At 41.7% G+C, this 16,562-nt stretch overlaps 1 protein-coding gene across 4 annotated transcripts in view; it reads right to left on the bottom strand.

Moving 5' to 3' along the window:
* Ten-a (Teneurin-a transmembrane protein) overlaps positions 1 to 16,562 on the bottom strand; it is a 113,553-nt gene that overhangs the window by 43,146 nt on the left and 53,845 nt on the right. For all 4 annotated transcript variants that reach the window (XM_033345371.2, XM_076624303.1, XM_076624307.1 and 1 more), the window contains exon 2: positions 4,031 to 4,311. In XM_033345371.2, coding sequence (XP_033201262.2) covers positions 4,031 to 4,311 — 281 coding nt within the window. The remainder of the gene's footprint in view (positions 1 to 4,030; positions 4,312 to 16,562) is intronic.

The following is a 16,562-nucleotide window of genomic DNA, read 5'->3' as shown; positions in this document are numbered from 1 at the left end:
CGACGCTCTGAAGTAGAAACAACGCCCTACGGTCGGACATTTACCGCAGCTCCCTTAAGTAGAAACAACGCGCAATGGTCAGGCATACGTCGCGACTCTCTTAAGTGGAAACGGCGAGCAATAATCAGGCAATTCATTACGCTTTACTACGTAGAAACAACTAGCAATGATCAGACGCGTCACTACCATCGTATTGAATAACCTACGATCTTTCTGCCTAAGTTTCCACGATTAACTTCTTTAATTCCTCCAAAGTCTAAATAAATATTTACGCTGATAACTAAAGAAAAACGCTATTTTTACATTAATAATATTAACATAATAGAGCAAACAATTTCCTGTATAATACTTTTACTCGTACACAATTCTGAATGTGTGCTGCTAACATCTAAAATAACAAAACTGTACGATACACAGTTTTACCATGAACTATATATATCTAAGAAACAATACGATCAATCTCTAACTCTGCTTCCCTTCTTTCCTGCGAAATCCCCTTTATTCCACCTTCGAAAAGATAAACCGTAATTCCGGCACAACAAAGACCTTGACCGCGAGGGCTTCGGATTCAGGGATTTGTCGAGTCGGACCGAATGCAAAAACGCAATTTCGTCAGGCTACCGCATCACTACCGAAGGGAGCCAGTGTTTCGCGCAGATAACGAGCAGGCGTTAATTTCTCTAATCGGTTAGCCGGCTTTCGTCGTCCCTTTTTTCCACCGTTTCGTCGATGCAATTTTCGTGTAACGGTGTCGGCTAAGCTACTCTTTCCCTGGATTCTTACCACTACGGACCAGTGCTACTCTTTGATCTCACGTTTCTTACGCCCCTTCACAACTACCGCGCGGAATAGTTAATCAGCGGAGGAGCCAGGAGAAACGTGGGTTGGAACTCGTGAAAGTTTTATTGCAAAGTGCTTGCCAGCTAGCTTTTAAGTGTTTTCAGTGCGTGTTATAGGTCAGTTTTAAGTATGTGGCTTTTCGCGTAAGCGTCTAGGTTGGACTCTAGTGGAGGATAGTTTATGCCGTAGATTCTCTCCTAGATATTTAAAAATAGACAAGGTAAAAATACCTTCTGTTGGAAATTATTCCTTCGAGCAATTATTTTTATAACTGATTTTTTGGATTTGTAAATTCTGTGCACAGACATTCGTTATTATGATCGAGCAATCAAATACTTGACCATATTTTCAAGAAAAGTACTAAAAATATGTAATAAAAAGCGTAGATGCGAAATTCAGAGAGGTCAACGTCGAAGCCATCAACTAATAAGTTGGAAGATAAATCGATTTATCCTTCCAAGTAACTGAGCCACAAAATCTACAATAAACACGACTATCAGGAGACAGAAAGAGGCAAAAATACGGTCTTAACTGCGCACTCTACATTTCACCATGGTAAGAAAGAACCGCCGGAGCCGCTCCCATTTGAGGTTAATGCCTATCGTGGAATGGAAGGATTTTCTTTGAATCGACCTCATAAGCTCCCGAAGATCCTAAATTTATTGCCAGTAAAACCTGATACGTATCGTCTGTACGTCTCAAAGTCGCAACTATGGTGACGGGCATCTTATTAACGGATAAAGATAAACGTCACTATAATCCCCTAGTCACGGCCAAATATTTTACGGCGGGCATATAATATTTCGTTCCAATTCGTATCTACTTATTTTATAAATAAAGTCCACAACTTTCAACTGCACTAACTGTTATTATCGTTTACTTCATCAGGAATTATCTGTGAAATGCTATAACATATCAGAAATGTTATTCCTAACCTATTTAACCTCTGCCAATTAAATTGATTAAATTTTGAAAAAGATCAGCAACAATATACCTACAACCTCGTAGCAACTAAGAATAATATTATCACCTCTTTAAATTATGATATAAACATGTGAACACTTAATAATACCAAAACAGAAATTTTCGTCTCTCAATTTCCCTAGGTGTCAAAATCGAGCCGATATCTCCGCCGTTTCTCGCACGATCGATTCTCGCGTGACCGTTCAAGCTCGCCCTTTACACTCCCCCCAATGAACAACGAGGCAGAGAGAGAGAGAGAGAGAGAACATAGTGTTTCTCGAGGCTGATCATTATTGGCCGGAAACACGGGCCACGCTGTCGAAGCGCTTCCTCGCCATCGGTCGGCAATATTTTCACCTCTCCCCCAACCGGATGAAGGCAACCGCCGCTCGCTACTAAACGAACCATTGCGCTAGTAACGTTTACTGCGCGGCTCCGCGCGCTTCCTATCGAAGATCCGGACTTCCGTCGTTAAACGGTATTTAATTCGCCGGTGTATAGACCAAGGGAGAATATCTACGTTCGCTGCTAGATCTAGCAGCTTCCCTTTCTGCTCGGTGGAAATTAAGGCAGCTTTGTACAGCTACAGACTACAGTATTTTACAACTATATGATCTTCACTGAAAATTGTCACTGGGAAAAAATTCTTTCACATTGGAAGTTTTGCTGAGAAAATAATGTCGTATACGTTGCTGCTAAATATTTTTACCTTTAAAAACCCAATATCAGTGGACAAAGAATAAAGCAAATGAGACACATCCTCGCTTGCAAATGGGAAAAAGAACTAGATTTTCACCGATTAATGGTTTGATCAACTTTGACTAAAACATCCTGTTGAAAATAGAGAGGTTTTATCGAATGATTCACAGACAGCAGAATTTTATTGAAATATTATGTTAAAAAAGAGAGTCGTCGTTTGGCGACAGAGGACCGGTGAATACATTTCACAGCGGGTAGGAAAATGAAATGGAATGGTACGGTTAGAAAAGCGGGAAACACCGTGAAAAATGTTCGATCCCTACCTCGTTTTGCGTCTAACAGTACCCATGCGAGTGATATAGAGCAGCAGGTGAAATGCTAGATGAATTTTAATTTCAGCTCTATAATCTGACAATTAATAATGATAATTTTAATAATAATACATACTTGGTAACAGGTCTGTCTAAACATGTGTCCATAATTTTGAAACACTCTGTATAAATCCTAACCTCCGAAAGTGGGGATGAAATATACTCGTTAAATATTAAAACTAAAATACTAACATATCATATAAAATCTTTTTTCTATTAAATTTTCCATTCTCTCTGACATCCAGTAGTGCCAACAATACACCGCAGTCTCAAGGAATCATTTTCATTAAATCGAAATTCAACGGAGAGGAGAAACTCTCGTGTTTCCGTCCGCAGCCAGATTATATATTGCAAGTTAGGCAAATCGAAGTCCAGGTGAATTTCGACCGAGCATCTCGTCTCCCTAACCAAATCTGCAACTTGATAATGAGTTATTGTAGCGTAAACTGCGGATTAACGGGCAGAAGGATTTTCCGGGCGGAGTGGCGATAAATTCACGGAGGCCGGCGTAAATAAGAGCTAGCTACCGACCGATCGTCGAACCCACTCATACATAATAGATAAATTAACTGTATTTTGATTCCCGCGCAGACGACCCTTTGATCGCGGCCATTTTCGCGTTACCGCGAACCGCACTGGCGAATTTCTCAGCATGCCTGTGCATCGATTCACCACAAACCAAATTCGAGTCCTCTGAATTTCCAAAAATTCACGATATGGTTAACGGTGAATTTCAATGGAATCGAACGACAGAACCTGGTGGAAAGTGCTAAACTTTTGATGCTTTTTGGTTTGGTGATGTCAAGGTTAGGTAACCTGATCGATTCACAATAGTTATAAAATAAAATAAAATGGATAAAACATATCTACGGTTTTTATTGAATATTGGTAAGAATTGATTTTACTCGTCTACTCAACATTGTTGCATTCACGACACCTAACCTCGAATTCGAAACCAATATCCTATATTGTGAATCATTATCAGTTTTCCTTTTAAATCCCATTCCCTGGCATCCAAATATCCCATTAACTTAATTTTCAAGGCAAACAAAAAATAAAATAAGAATGACGAGACATGGACGCTTTTTAAAATTCACGAGACTTCCCGTAAGCTTATTAGTTGATCGAATATTCCAGGTTATATTTTGTTTACTTACTGGCGAAGTAAGCCAGCATCGCTGTCAGCGCAACAGCGAGGAGGATCAGTGCGATCGAGAAACACTTCCAGGAGCATCTGTGCTGGCACCGTTTGTCGATGTGAAAACGTGACGGCGAATACGGTGAATAATGCGGCACCGCTGCAGCGCGAAGTGGAAATCCTGGCATTACCATGGCTTGACCTTGGGCGCCCACCGTGCCTGTACCACCATTTCCAGCGGCTGCACCCAAACCACCACCCAGAGAACCGACTGTCACCTGCTGCTGCGGCGGCGGAAGTCTGTAATAGAGACAGCGAAGAATCGGCATTATTACTTCGCAAATTGGCATTGTATTTCTAAGGTTACTTGTGTAGGTTAGAATTTTTAGTTTATATCAAATTTTTGCTTCAGTCCCACTTCTTTAATTGTATTAGTAAAGATATGAATCTGCATAAACATTGGCAGTCTAGTAATTAAATACTAGATTCAGTGTACATTATATAACCAACGTTGACATAAACGGTTTAATCTTTTAATAGTCTTAATAACACATGGGAGAATATATACCGTGTCAACCCTTTTCACAATACTCTTCTCCATAATCACAATCTGAATAATTCTCTTCTGCTACCAACCTAACCTATTATCATAGCTACTGTTAGATCACTGTGAACACCGATATCTAACACTCATAACGTCAATTTCCAAGTTACGCAATCCATTTGGTTGGTCATCCAGATTGACAACTTTCATTAATTCAACATTCAATCAACAACACGCGACAGAGAAACAAGCGAAGAACGTATTGTACCCATCGAATTCATCACGTCATCGAAGAAAGAAGATGGACGTCCAATGAAAGAAAAAGGGGGCGCGACCAAGCGCGCTTTAGTGGTCACGTGACAAGACAGCGCGTAAAAATCGCTCCTATTAACCTAGACGCGGTTGTATGGCACGTCGAGCACGCTTTTGGCCAGGCCACCTCTTCGGGGTGACATGTTAAAGCCGAGTCACGTCGAACCTACATCAAGGATTTTATTTTCATCACAGACGATATTTATCTTCATCCCCGTATCGAGAGCTAGCTCTCCATCGCTGGGTGAAAAGGGCAACGTCGAAACAGGGATTTAATACGGTTTCATGAACAAGTACAGGGCGATCCAAAGACGGTTTCCCGAATAAATATACATATATTCTATGATTTGAAACGATAGGTAAACTATAACGAAAGAAGACAGGTTAATCATCATTTTAATTTTGAGCTACATCGATGTATATTGTCAATTTTATAGGTTAGCTATAGCTTAAATTGGAAGGACTTCTAGAAGTCTTTTATTTATTGAACTATATTGATGTTGATCTTTTTTCTCAATTATAATCATTTCAAAATGCTTTCTACTGAAACATACACTTTATTTAACCGCCAAAAACTCGCACCATGGACGACTCACCCAATATTTAACTTTTTTAGCGCGGAAAATTCCGTAGAAGAATAATGCCACTACCGTAGTCAGATGAAATCGGTCTAAGCGACTACACGAACTTAACAATACCATCCCGGAGCGCTAATATTGAATTTTCTGCTTAAGATTCAGCCGAGCTTCCAACGATGGGCAGGTGTTGTAGCAACGGGAGGGAATTACATGGCTTGGAAACGGCGCGAATTGGGACATAGCCTGCTGGCCGCATCTTCGACTGTGGAAAATGGCGAAGGAACATTTGGATCTAGGACAAGCGGTTAATTTTCACGGCAGAAGAGATGAGACGAATCATATCGAAAATTTTGGATACTTGAGTTTAATTCCTATTCTTTCATCATCATCAGGGGAATTAGGGTAAGATTGAAGAAACTGCTATTTTCTTTAATTTCAGACTTGAGATTATTTTTCTATTCTTCCTTCCCTTTTCTTTGTTTGAATTTAACTACTGTACGATACAAAGAGCTTACATACTGGAATAAAAGATCCAAAGATGTTTCTAAAACATTTGCTCGTTATAAAACAAGCTCGAGGAACTTCTCGCAAGCGCTGCAAAAGAATACTGGCAAAAAATTTATGAAACGAAATGTCAAAGGAATTTTCTGCGACAAAATCACCGGGTCACTCTCGGCCACTACATCATCACTTTTTTTATATCGACCTCGCCAGGACCGGGAAATTCTCGTGTTTGCCTGGCGAGGGATCATTAAGATGTCTCACCTTGCTCGCGTAACGTATCAGTTATTTAACAACGCTCGACAAACGCCATAAATAATCGCGCGCTCAGCTCTTGCCGCTTCGCGATCCTATAAACGTCTGCTCATATTTCCTCCGGCCAGGAAGCAATCAGGCACGACGCAAAGAGAGGACCAGAATAGAAAAAAAGAAGAACACAAGCAACGTAAATGTAAGAGAGTGAAACGTAGAAAGGAGAAGAGAGAGGAAGAGAGAGAGAGAGAGGGGGGGGAAGAAAAAAAAGGAAAATATCGCTGGCAGAGGTCCCGATGTCGGTGCTTTACCGACCGGGTGACAGAAGAAACGAGGAAAGGAATAGTTGCGAGCAATAAATATTGCTTTTTCTTTTGGGGATCATTAAGTTGAGAACAGACGGCGGCAGAAAATTAATTTACTAAAAGTATCGGCGGACTCGTCGCGGCCGGCAAAAACCGGCCGGCGAAAGAACTTTAATGGCGAAATAATGGGGGTCTTAAAACTTGGACGATGGCCAGTGACATCTTATTCGATCTCTGAATCGTCGTCTCGCCCAGTAATTCACCCTACGCGTCTCTAGGATCGTTGTGTTTATGCTCGTCACCGCGAGTCGTCCGTAATTTATTGCAAAAAGCATGTCGCTTAAAGAACTCGAATATGACATTCTATTCCCGAGATGTCTGATTCTTTTTCGATAAACGAATATTTTTTATCGTACAGGTTAAAGATCTCTCTATTATTCGAATCGGACTTATAAGTATATCATTTCGTGATAAAGATGCTTTACAGGCGAGTTTAGTCGTGTTACACGGCATCGTATCTCTGGATTTAATTAAATCTATTATAATACTAATGGAAGATTCCTGTACGCAGTGTGCACATCCCCGTATGATAATGACAAGGAGAAGTTTGACGAAACAAGTGAATTTTGCTGTATAACTAAGTTTCAGTGTGGTTATAGTCTCAATAACGTAGATCATAAATCTTTCTCTTGCCTATACAGTACTACTGTACATACTGTGTATATGGAAGAGTATATAATTATTGGAATCTTTGTAATATCCATATAACGAGACAATGAGTTAACAGGTTTTACAATATTTCACAAGATCCAACGCTTTCTCTCTCTCTTTCTCTCTCTCTCTGCCGTTTTAGACGAAAGCGTCGCTAGAATCGACTAAAGCAAAGGACCACGTTCGCAGCTTGAACATTTAATTGTCATCGGAAACGCAATTCCGTAACGCGCAGCACTAATCAACTCCCGTGGCGCGGATAAAGCTTTAATGAGATTGCGAACGCAGCGAGAGGAGAGTGAAGAGTGAGTAGCAGACGAGCGCGGCGAATTTTCTTCGACGGTGACAAATAAATACAGCTTAGGTTAAGAAGCTTCAGACAGCTGTACAGTCGTTTCACTACGGACAACCGGATTCCTGATTGCACGTAACGGACAAATGAAGCGAGGGGAGAGTAGCTGAAAACAAGATGAACGACTGCACCGAGGAGAAGAAGGGAATGGGAGACAGAGAGGGAAAAGCATGGCGGAAGAACGGAGTAAGCAGCAATTCGGCGTGTTAACGCTGTGGCCCCCTCTTCAAGCTGAGTTAATCCATTTGCGCGAGTAAATCAGTTAACTGAAATTGGGTTATATTTCCTAATCGATACGATGGATTAGCTTAGTCGTTGGTACATTCGGTGGATCCTCGATCACAGTCTGTGCATCATTTTTCCATTCTATCTTCCATGCTTCTATGGATACGATATGTGTTTTTCAAGGGATACAAGAAACATCGCAAAATAATTTAGCAACTAAATTCACGCACCAGAGGGCGCGATTTCGTGTAGGGAGAATCCCGAGTAAACGAAGCTGAGCTTGAACAAAATTCCCTAGCCATTGGAGTCCTTCATGGCATCGCTAAAGTTTCTGCTTTTGTTGCAATCTTCCCCACCCTCCTTTCCTCTATCCCCATCATTTCTTCAATATTCTAATTCCAGGCACGTTCGACGTTTCAGGTACATCGTTCCAAGCTGCCGCGTGGTATATCCCTGTTTCCTCTCTACCATCGCATGTCCCGACGTGCGCTACCAACCGTTGAACATCCAACGGTGGCGTGCTAGCGCGCGCGGCTACGACACCTACACCGATTAAGCGAATTGACCGGCTGTCTGATATATTGGAAGTTAAAAGGGTAATTGCGGGTGGCGTTGCTGTCACATATTGAGTCGAGTGTTGTCTGAGTGGAAGATTGGAGCAGGCCCGAGGATAGGGCCGAGCGTGTGATCCAATTATGATGTAACGAACGCGTCGTTACTCGGAACACGCTCGATAACGAGACACCGAGTATAGGCTTTGAACCGTGGTCAGACATCAAACGTTCTTTTCTCTCGAGGTCCAACCACTTCGTTAAGACTTGTCCGTTCCTGCTGCCTTGACGATCGCGCGCGCCACGTTTTAAGAGTAAGAAGAGTGGGACAAGAGGATCGCGGAATATCAAGAGGATAAGGAAACGTTTTTGGTAAAGGCAGAGTGTTTAAAGTCGATCTTTTAGAAATAGGAGAATAAGTTAACTTGGTCCAGTGGATGTCAAATTATTGCTGTTGCAAACATTATATTGTATCTTATTTTATACGATTAAAACGGAGAACCGATTGAAGAGTATTCTTGTTTCTATGTGATGATCAAATTCGCTTGAAAAATAAAATTGTATCGTTTGATATAATAATATTTAAAAGTGGCTTAGAAAGTAACAAACGTGACTTATTTATTTATTTGCTTATCAATGCAACTCGATAGATTAAATAGACTTATAATTCTCGTAACAATCGTTATTTTGATCCCTTTTCGCTAAGCTAGTAAAGAAACTGCATGCAAAGAAACGACAAGTCGGCTTTATTCACTGCGAACACGATCCGTGGAAACGCGACCGATCGTAAGGTTGGCGCGCATGTACAGACAGAAAGGGAAGACACGTCCAAAGAATTCTAATAAAAATCTGACACCTCAGGCGCGTTCTCGAAAGAAAGGTAAAGCGACACGAAGATCCGTAACCCGACGCAGGGGTCGTCGTCGCTTGAAATTGAATCGTACTTCCAGATGAAGAAGGAAAAAATAAGAAAGGGAAGAATTATGGTTACTGCTGCAACAAGAATAACGAGGTCCGCTCGTATGACGGAAGAAAAGCGAGATATTACCCTGCTTGAGATGAACAGCGTCTCTTACCTTATATTTGTAATTAAATAGTTGAACGAAACTTAAACAGATCAATTTTTTTTAGAAATCTGATAACTTATATGAACAATTGTATAATGCTTGAGAATCAGTAATCAAAAAAGTAGATTATGTTGATTCTATGAATTAATTGTACATAATTGAGAAGGAACACGAGATACTCTTGTCAGAGATAATTGAACAACAGCACTGGAATGGTAATGGATACTCGTTATGGAGCTCGTTATACGAATTCAATCAAGAAATCTGGAAGTTTCATGCCATAGCATTCGAATAATTCACCTTTTCAGTTTAATATCCATCGTTCCCCTATTTAAGTGGCTGACTTAGCAGCACAAACTTTTACCAGCTATTCATTAGTGAGAGAGTTACTAAAAAACTTGCAGAATTAAAGGATTTTAATTACTCATTCTTAAAACACGTAGGTATTTTCCTAAACTCATTACCAACTTCAAAGCGATCAAAAAGTTGCAAATAGCAGTTTTCTTAAGATTCTATTGAAACTCTTAATAGTCATGTGGAAAGCAGATAATTACTATCCGAGCACATTAAAGAACATGTAAATCAACATTCGATAGCTGTATCAGCTAACAGCGACTCCAATCTAATTACATATTAATGTTGCTCTTGTTACATTAATTAGAAGCAACCTGTGGTACAACAGCATGACCACATTGAAATTATAATCTTAATTGGTCGATTATCGCGCTGGTAGCGCCCCACGTGACATAATTCGTAAACACAATCTCGCCTAACCTCCAAATCAACGAGCCTGATTTCTTTACTTTCCCTCTGTAATAAAGGCGGTAAACTTAAGCCTAATAGATACGACGATGCTGAATATTCAAGGCGATTCCACGAGCAAAAGATCGAGACGTTACCATGACTTTAAAGGAATTTCCGGAACTCGCGCGTTCGATGACCTCGCATCGTTTACAGCCGTCATAGAGTCGGAAATCCCGCATGATGCAGTGCCCTTTGAATATTAATCTCACCGAGTAACAAGGAAACGCAACGACGGAAAGACCATTCGCTTGCGTATCACGGGAACGATCATTGTCGCTTGGCAAATAATTGGCCAACGATGACTCTCGGAATCGTTCTAAAGGTAAGGCGAAACTATGATTTGGTGTTTGGCAACTGTTGAGCACTTCATGACGCGGAAACGACGTTGAGAATATTTGTAGCTCGAATTTTTAAAGTCGATGTTCTTTACAGTTGGTACGAGTTAGGCGAACTTGCTGGATTGCTTGTATTATTTGGCTCGCGTATTTCAAACATTTGTCACTTTTTCTGGTTTGTATTTCGTGTGGAGTACAAAGGCAAAAGCTAGTGATAAAGACAATTGGCTGACAATGATATATGAATGTAACGATAAAAAGAATGAGAATCTGTTAGGGGTTTTGAATTAGTATCTGTTTTTGCCAAATCACATATAAACTTCCTAATAAAACTGCCAAGTGAAAATTAAGTAACACAACCAATATGTAATAAATTTGAAGAGTCTTGAAAGTGACACTTCAACGAAGTTTTAGCTTTTACAAGAAATCTACTATCACTGTGTTAACGATGCATAAAGACGAAAATGTCCATTCCGAAAATCACGTGTCATCGTTCCATGGTTCGAGGAACTGGCATAAAGGTTGGTTCGTAGGAGAGCTGTTCACGGTCAGTGGCTCTTATTAAGCTAGCGGATGAATCTTTAAACGGGTTCCATAGTCTCTCAGTGTCTCTCCGACAGTTGAACACGAGAAGCAACGGCGGCTAATGTCAGTCGCGACGTTATAAAATGTGACACCAGGCAGCTGCTGCGCGCTCGGTAATACAATCCCGCGTAAATCCTGTCTCTTCTTCCACGCCCTGTACCAGCTTACGTGGTTTATTGCTATCCGGCGTCGCGTTAAAAGGATACCGACTGTGAGCGACGAAGTTACTTGGAAATCGAATCCCTCGCGTTTATACACGTAGCCATTAAATCGTCTTACGCTAACCAAAAATGAGAAGCGTTTTGCGATGCGCAAAACGTTAAACGAGTGTTCTACGCATTCAACGTACAATGGCAAACAATTTAATAGTAAATATAAAAGGATAAGTTTTATTTTAACTAGGCTTCTAGGTTCTAATTAGACAAGGCGAGTTAGATCGTCTTTCGAACTATCTCTTCGCGAAATACGTTAGTCCAGTAATGATTTCTCGATCCACGAGCACAGCGCCACGTAGAGAGATAAAATCGCGTGGCACGTGAAAGGAATCCCCCCCTTTCACAGGCCGTGTTCCAAACGAAAATCTGATCTTTGTATGTCAAGCCGGGTTTACTGCGTGGACGAGTAATCTCCCTTCATCATCTATTGATATTTCATATTGTATTTCCCTGTCCCTCGAGTGCACGCCTATTTTCTTTTCAACGATGAACAGAGCTCGGATGTGAAAGAACTATGAAGTTGAGTTGATATTCTCTTTGGGGAATTTCTTCGTCTGCTTTTCTATTTCTAGTGAATTCCGGTTGATGCGGAAAAGGATGATAAGATCTTCTTTAACTAAAGATATTTTCTGTTCTTTAGTAATCGTATAACTGAATGCTATTCATAGAATTCTTTTGCTTTGTTTTACAAATCACGGTTTGAAATAGGCGCGAAAAAGTAGAGCGTGTGCGCGCGCATCGCTCAAGCTGACCAACTCACGCGAGAACTTTTATCTCGTGGAGAAAAATGCTGCAACATCCGTCTGCCATTTGATAGCCTCCGTCTCTTATTCCGCTTCTTTATTGCGGCCGATCGGAATTGAATAATGCAATGGACGTTCTGCATTCAAAGGCGAACTCACCAAGAAGCGATACTATTGTGAATACGTCTGTGTCAGGTCGTCGCTGCTTTTGCGTGTAGTCAGTGTGTGGCGTGTCTGCTGAGGAATTTACGCACGACGGACTTCGAGATTCGCTTCGCCGATAGTTTTAACGCAGATTTATACCGTCAGACGGCGTTCGCGAGAAAAATATAGAATGTGAGACATTAAAGGAGAAATTGGAATTTCTGCGTATCTGGTTATTTTTCGTTTTAGTGATCTTTTAGTGAAGCTTTTCATGTTAAAACCAAGAGATAATTTGTCGAAGAAACGATGCATTTCGCCACTGTAGTTTGCTAGATTTTTTTCACTATACCATGGGTGGTACGTAAAATATTAAATTTATGGCGAATAGTATAAAATAGTCGAGAGCTATGATCTTTTTTATCGCCACATTTCTCTTTATTGTAATCAAATTGTGACTATTCAAACGTTCGTAAAAGAAGAAAAACCTTAATCTCGCCATGCAAACTCTGAAATCAGTGGAATCGTCTTGAACATCGAAAATCGCTTATCTTTCTCCTCTTCCTCCTCTTTTTTGAGCTGTCGAATAAAATTGGCATTTCAGGTACGGAACAGGCACGCTGACAATCACGAATTCCCGTTTCGAGGCGTCGAAACGAACGAGCCGGCACGGCGCGCTGCTTGCTCCTCGTTTTGTTGCTACGCTGCAATCTACCGACAAGCCTGCCAAATCGACTCGTCGATTCGTCCGCGAAATCTCATTCCTTCTGCCGGCTGCGTCGTGTGATCAGCAACAGCAGTTGGCTAGAGCCGAGGTGGGGATTAATAAAACGAGTTGCAACGCAACCGGTGACCATGATTCTCTATAAAATGTTTCAACCATAATATCGTTGTTATGAACGCTGCACATTTCCACGAAATTGTCATCTTTTCTCGTCTTATTGATCTTCTACAAATCTCCTTTATTCGTCTCACCACCTAAATATTACATAACAAGTACCCTATTCTCTATATTTTATGTATTCTCACATACTATTCGTGTTCCACGTGTTCTATACTTTTAAATTCCAGGTAAACGCATAAAAATCCCAAGTCTACGCGTTACAAAAGGTCTGCCTGAGTTTTTTATCGTTAACTTTGTATTCACGCACGCTGTCACGCTACGTAGCGCCTTTGTCGTTCAAATGTTGCAACGAACTCGCCTATCTTACATTCTTTGGCCCGTGTCCCGTTTACTACGGGTAATATCCGTTTCAATTCGTTACGGGGCCATTGTATGCGTCGACTCGAAAATTGTCAGCGTTTCAAAGTCATCGATAGAGGAGACGAGTAATGCGAGAAAAACGTTTGGAACGAGCGCGTTGGAGGACGCGCTAACGAGAGGGTTTAGTGGACCGTTTTTCGTCCAGACGTCCCTGTGAGCGATTTTCTTTAAGCTTTTGCTACGGTTAGATTCGACTATGCGTCGCATGTTTTACGACATATAGTTGTACGTGCATGTGTGTATAGCCTTTCTGAAGTATCTATGAATGTTTCATCAGCAGAGAATTTTTATCGACTTTCCGGTGGTTGATTCGTACAAGAGGGCTTCCGATTTATTATTCCGGTTTTTGCGGGGGCTGATCGTTAACCTCGAGCAGATGTTTCAAAGGCCGGAGTGGATATAGGCCACGAAATGTGAAGCCTGTGTTATTTGTGGCTCTCTAGAGATCTATTTCTAGAGTCTTAATGAATCAAGAAAAATGAGCCGGCTAGTTTTTTCTGTCGGTCTAAGTGCATGGCAATTATAACTATATTTAAACCCTATTTATGATTTGTCGCTTCTGTCACTACTTTTATATCAAGCGGAGAACAAAAGAATCTCGATTTCGTTTAAAATTTTCAACGCATATTTCAGATCAGGTAAACTTAACTTTAACGATATAAAATATTCAATGTATGTGCACGTATTAGACGAAATTCTTTGTACAGATGACATTCTCTGATAGAATTTATGTAATGGATTACACGTTTGTCGTGCAACATCCTCGCTGTGGGGAGTAGTATCAAACGCAAAACCGACGCGAATATACGAAATTACTCAGGCATGTCGAGTTTCGCGTGGTGCAACCGTCGGGGTTCTTTCTTAGACGCAGCGCTTGCATCCTTTAAAAAGCTACACCGCCATTGTCGGAGTGCATGTGCGCGGCCTTCCGTAGCGAAAGGGTTGCTCTTTCGCGGGGACTGACTTGAAAGCTTTGCGCTCCCGCCGAGATACACGTGAAACCTTTTGAATCATATCGAACGCGCGATGAAAGCCGTAGATCATTTCGGATATTATTTGTTCGCTACAGCGAAGCGCACTAGGTATACCAGGTTGTTGCTTTGCAATATGCAGAAACGGTGAAAAATTTGTTGAATTTCCGAGGTTACAGTAATCTAAGAATTCTACGCTTGAAAGTAACTGACAAATTCGCGTTACATTTGTAATTGAACATTTAGTGATGATGAAAAACGGGATACGTATTCAGCAAGCGATCTTAACGCCAACCATACCAGGCCCGGTTTCAAAACTTGATTTAAAATTGTACATTCGTTGTTATTTCTTTTGTTCATCTAACTTTATGAAAATTCTTATCTTAACAAAAATTGAGAAATTGATTAATCAGATAATATCAGAATTTACATAAAGTTAAACAAACGAAAGAAACAACAACGTGCAATCTTAAATTAAATTTCGAAACCGATCATTTGACCGGCACTGGTGAGATTCGTGTTGACAAAGTAGTATAGGTCAATATTTGGTCAGACATTCGATTATTTTCTCAAACTTCTGAAACATAAGATGATAATTTTATTAACGCGCGATATATATATATGTATACGATTCAACACGGTCATTTAATATTTAAATTTGAATTACTTTGAACGACGAAGTACCTTTAATAAACGCGCATAAATGAATGGCTTATAAATAAATTCCACCGATATGTAGGTACCCTAAACCTACAGTCCTTGAAACCTCTGAACCCTACGGTAGCCCCATCTGACAGCTTGGTTCCTAACAAGCTCCAAAATTATGCACATCGGCGCCTAAAACTTCAAAACACCGTTCCGCAGCATCGGATCACGGGGGCCGATACATAATGGTGGCGGTATTGTCGAAACCGGTCACGTCCGTGGCTGCTGTTCGCGACACGCGCGCCGCACCGAACAAACGAGCGCGTACAATGAGAGAGACAGACAGTACACCCGCCGAAAAAAAAAAGGACGAAGAAGCGTCATCCGATGGGAGAGAAGAGACGTTATTACGAGACACGGACGAACGGAGCAGCTTGAACGGGGAAAGGTCGGTCGCCTACGTGTCGAGATGAGAGGCGATGAGTTAAGAAAAAGATGGCAAAGAACAAAGACGCTTGAGGTTAGGTACCGTGGCAGCCATCTTCCGTCTTTCTCGTTCGCATCGTCTCGTACACACCTTTTCTTCTTTCGTTCTCCGTCTCTGCCATTCCACGACACAACGACGCGTGGCTTCGTCGAAGGATCGACAGAGGGATGTATCATCGGCGTGGTGGTGGATGGTTGCAAACTTTGCCACTATTCGATCATCCACCCTCCTGCTGTTCCGTGGTGGATGAGCGCCGCCTGTCGCATTCTAACAATGCGAACAACGCGACGGAGAAGAAAGAGGAGGCCGCGAGAACGAGTCCAGAGAGAAAGAAGGCTGGGAGAGTAGGGTGATGCGAAAAAGGGGGAAGGGGAGAATATTACGCCACGTGTGCCGGTAATAAGACCGCGCGCGCGTGACGATAATGCAAAAATACCTGGCCACCGAGGACGTTTTTGTCCCCCTGTCTTCTCACGACTCGCGTTCCTTCGTTTTCTCGTTATCTCCAAGCCCTCCCCTCCCACCAACGCCACCGCCCCCATGCTTTCTTCCCTCCTTTTCCTCGACTACTGAATATCGCGTTGTCCTTTTCTTCGGCGACGCTCGATTCGCCAGAGCCTGTCTCATTTTTGCTCGGTCGCGACGATTACCAGCTTTGGCGCGGACTTGCCGACAACAGAAAAAGGGGAGGGGGAAAGTTGAATTCAGTTCCGTGAGATGATTATACCCGTGAAGGGACGTCGCGATGTGTTCGGGGAATTTTGGAATGATTTGCCGAGGTCTGATTAAGTTCGGTACACCTGGGTTCTGTCCTGAGAAGCCTCGGCTGTCGTTCGGCTGCATGGGGTTAGGCTCGAAAGGGTATACAGGAATTTATTAGTGCTCTGTGGCGTGGAACTGAGAAAAGAATGGTAATAAAGCGGGGTTACAGTGGTAGACCTTTGGGATATGTATAGAGGGTGG

Source organism: Bombus vancouverensis, chromosome 2 (genome assembly GCF_051014615.1).
Source record: "Bombus vancouverensis nearcticus chromosome 2, iyBomVanc1_principal, whole genome shotgun sequence".
Lineage (NCBI taxonomy): Eukaryota > Metazoa > Arthropoda > Insecta > Hymenoptera > Apidae > Bombus > Bombus vancouverensis.
The sequence above is the reverse complement of the archived record's forward strand: the minus strand, read 5'-3'. Positions and strand labels throughout refer to the sequence as shown.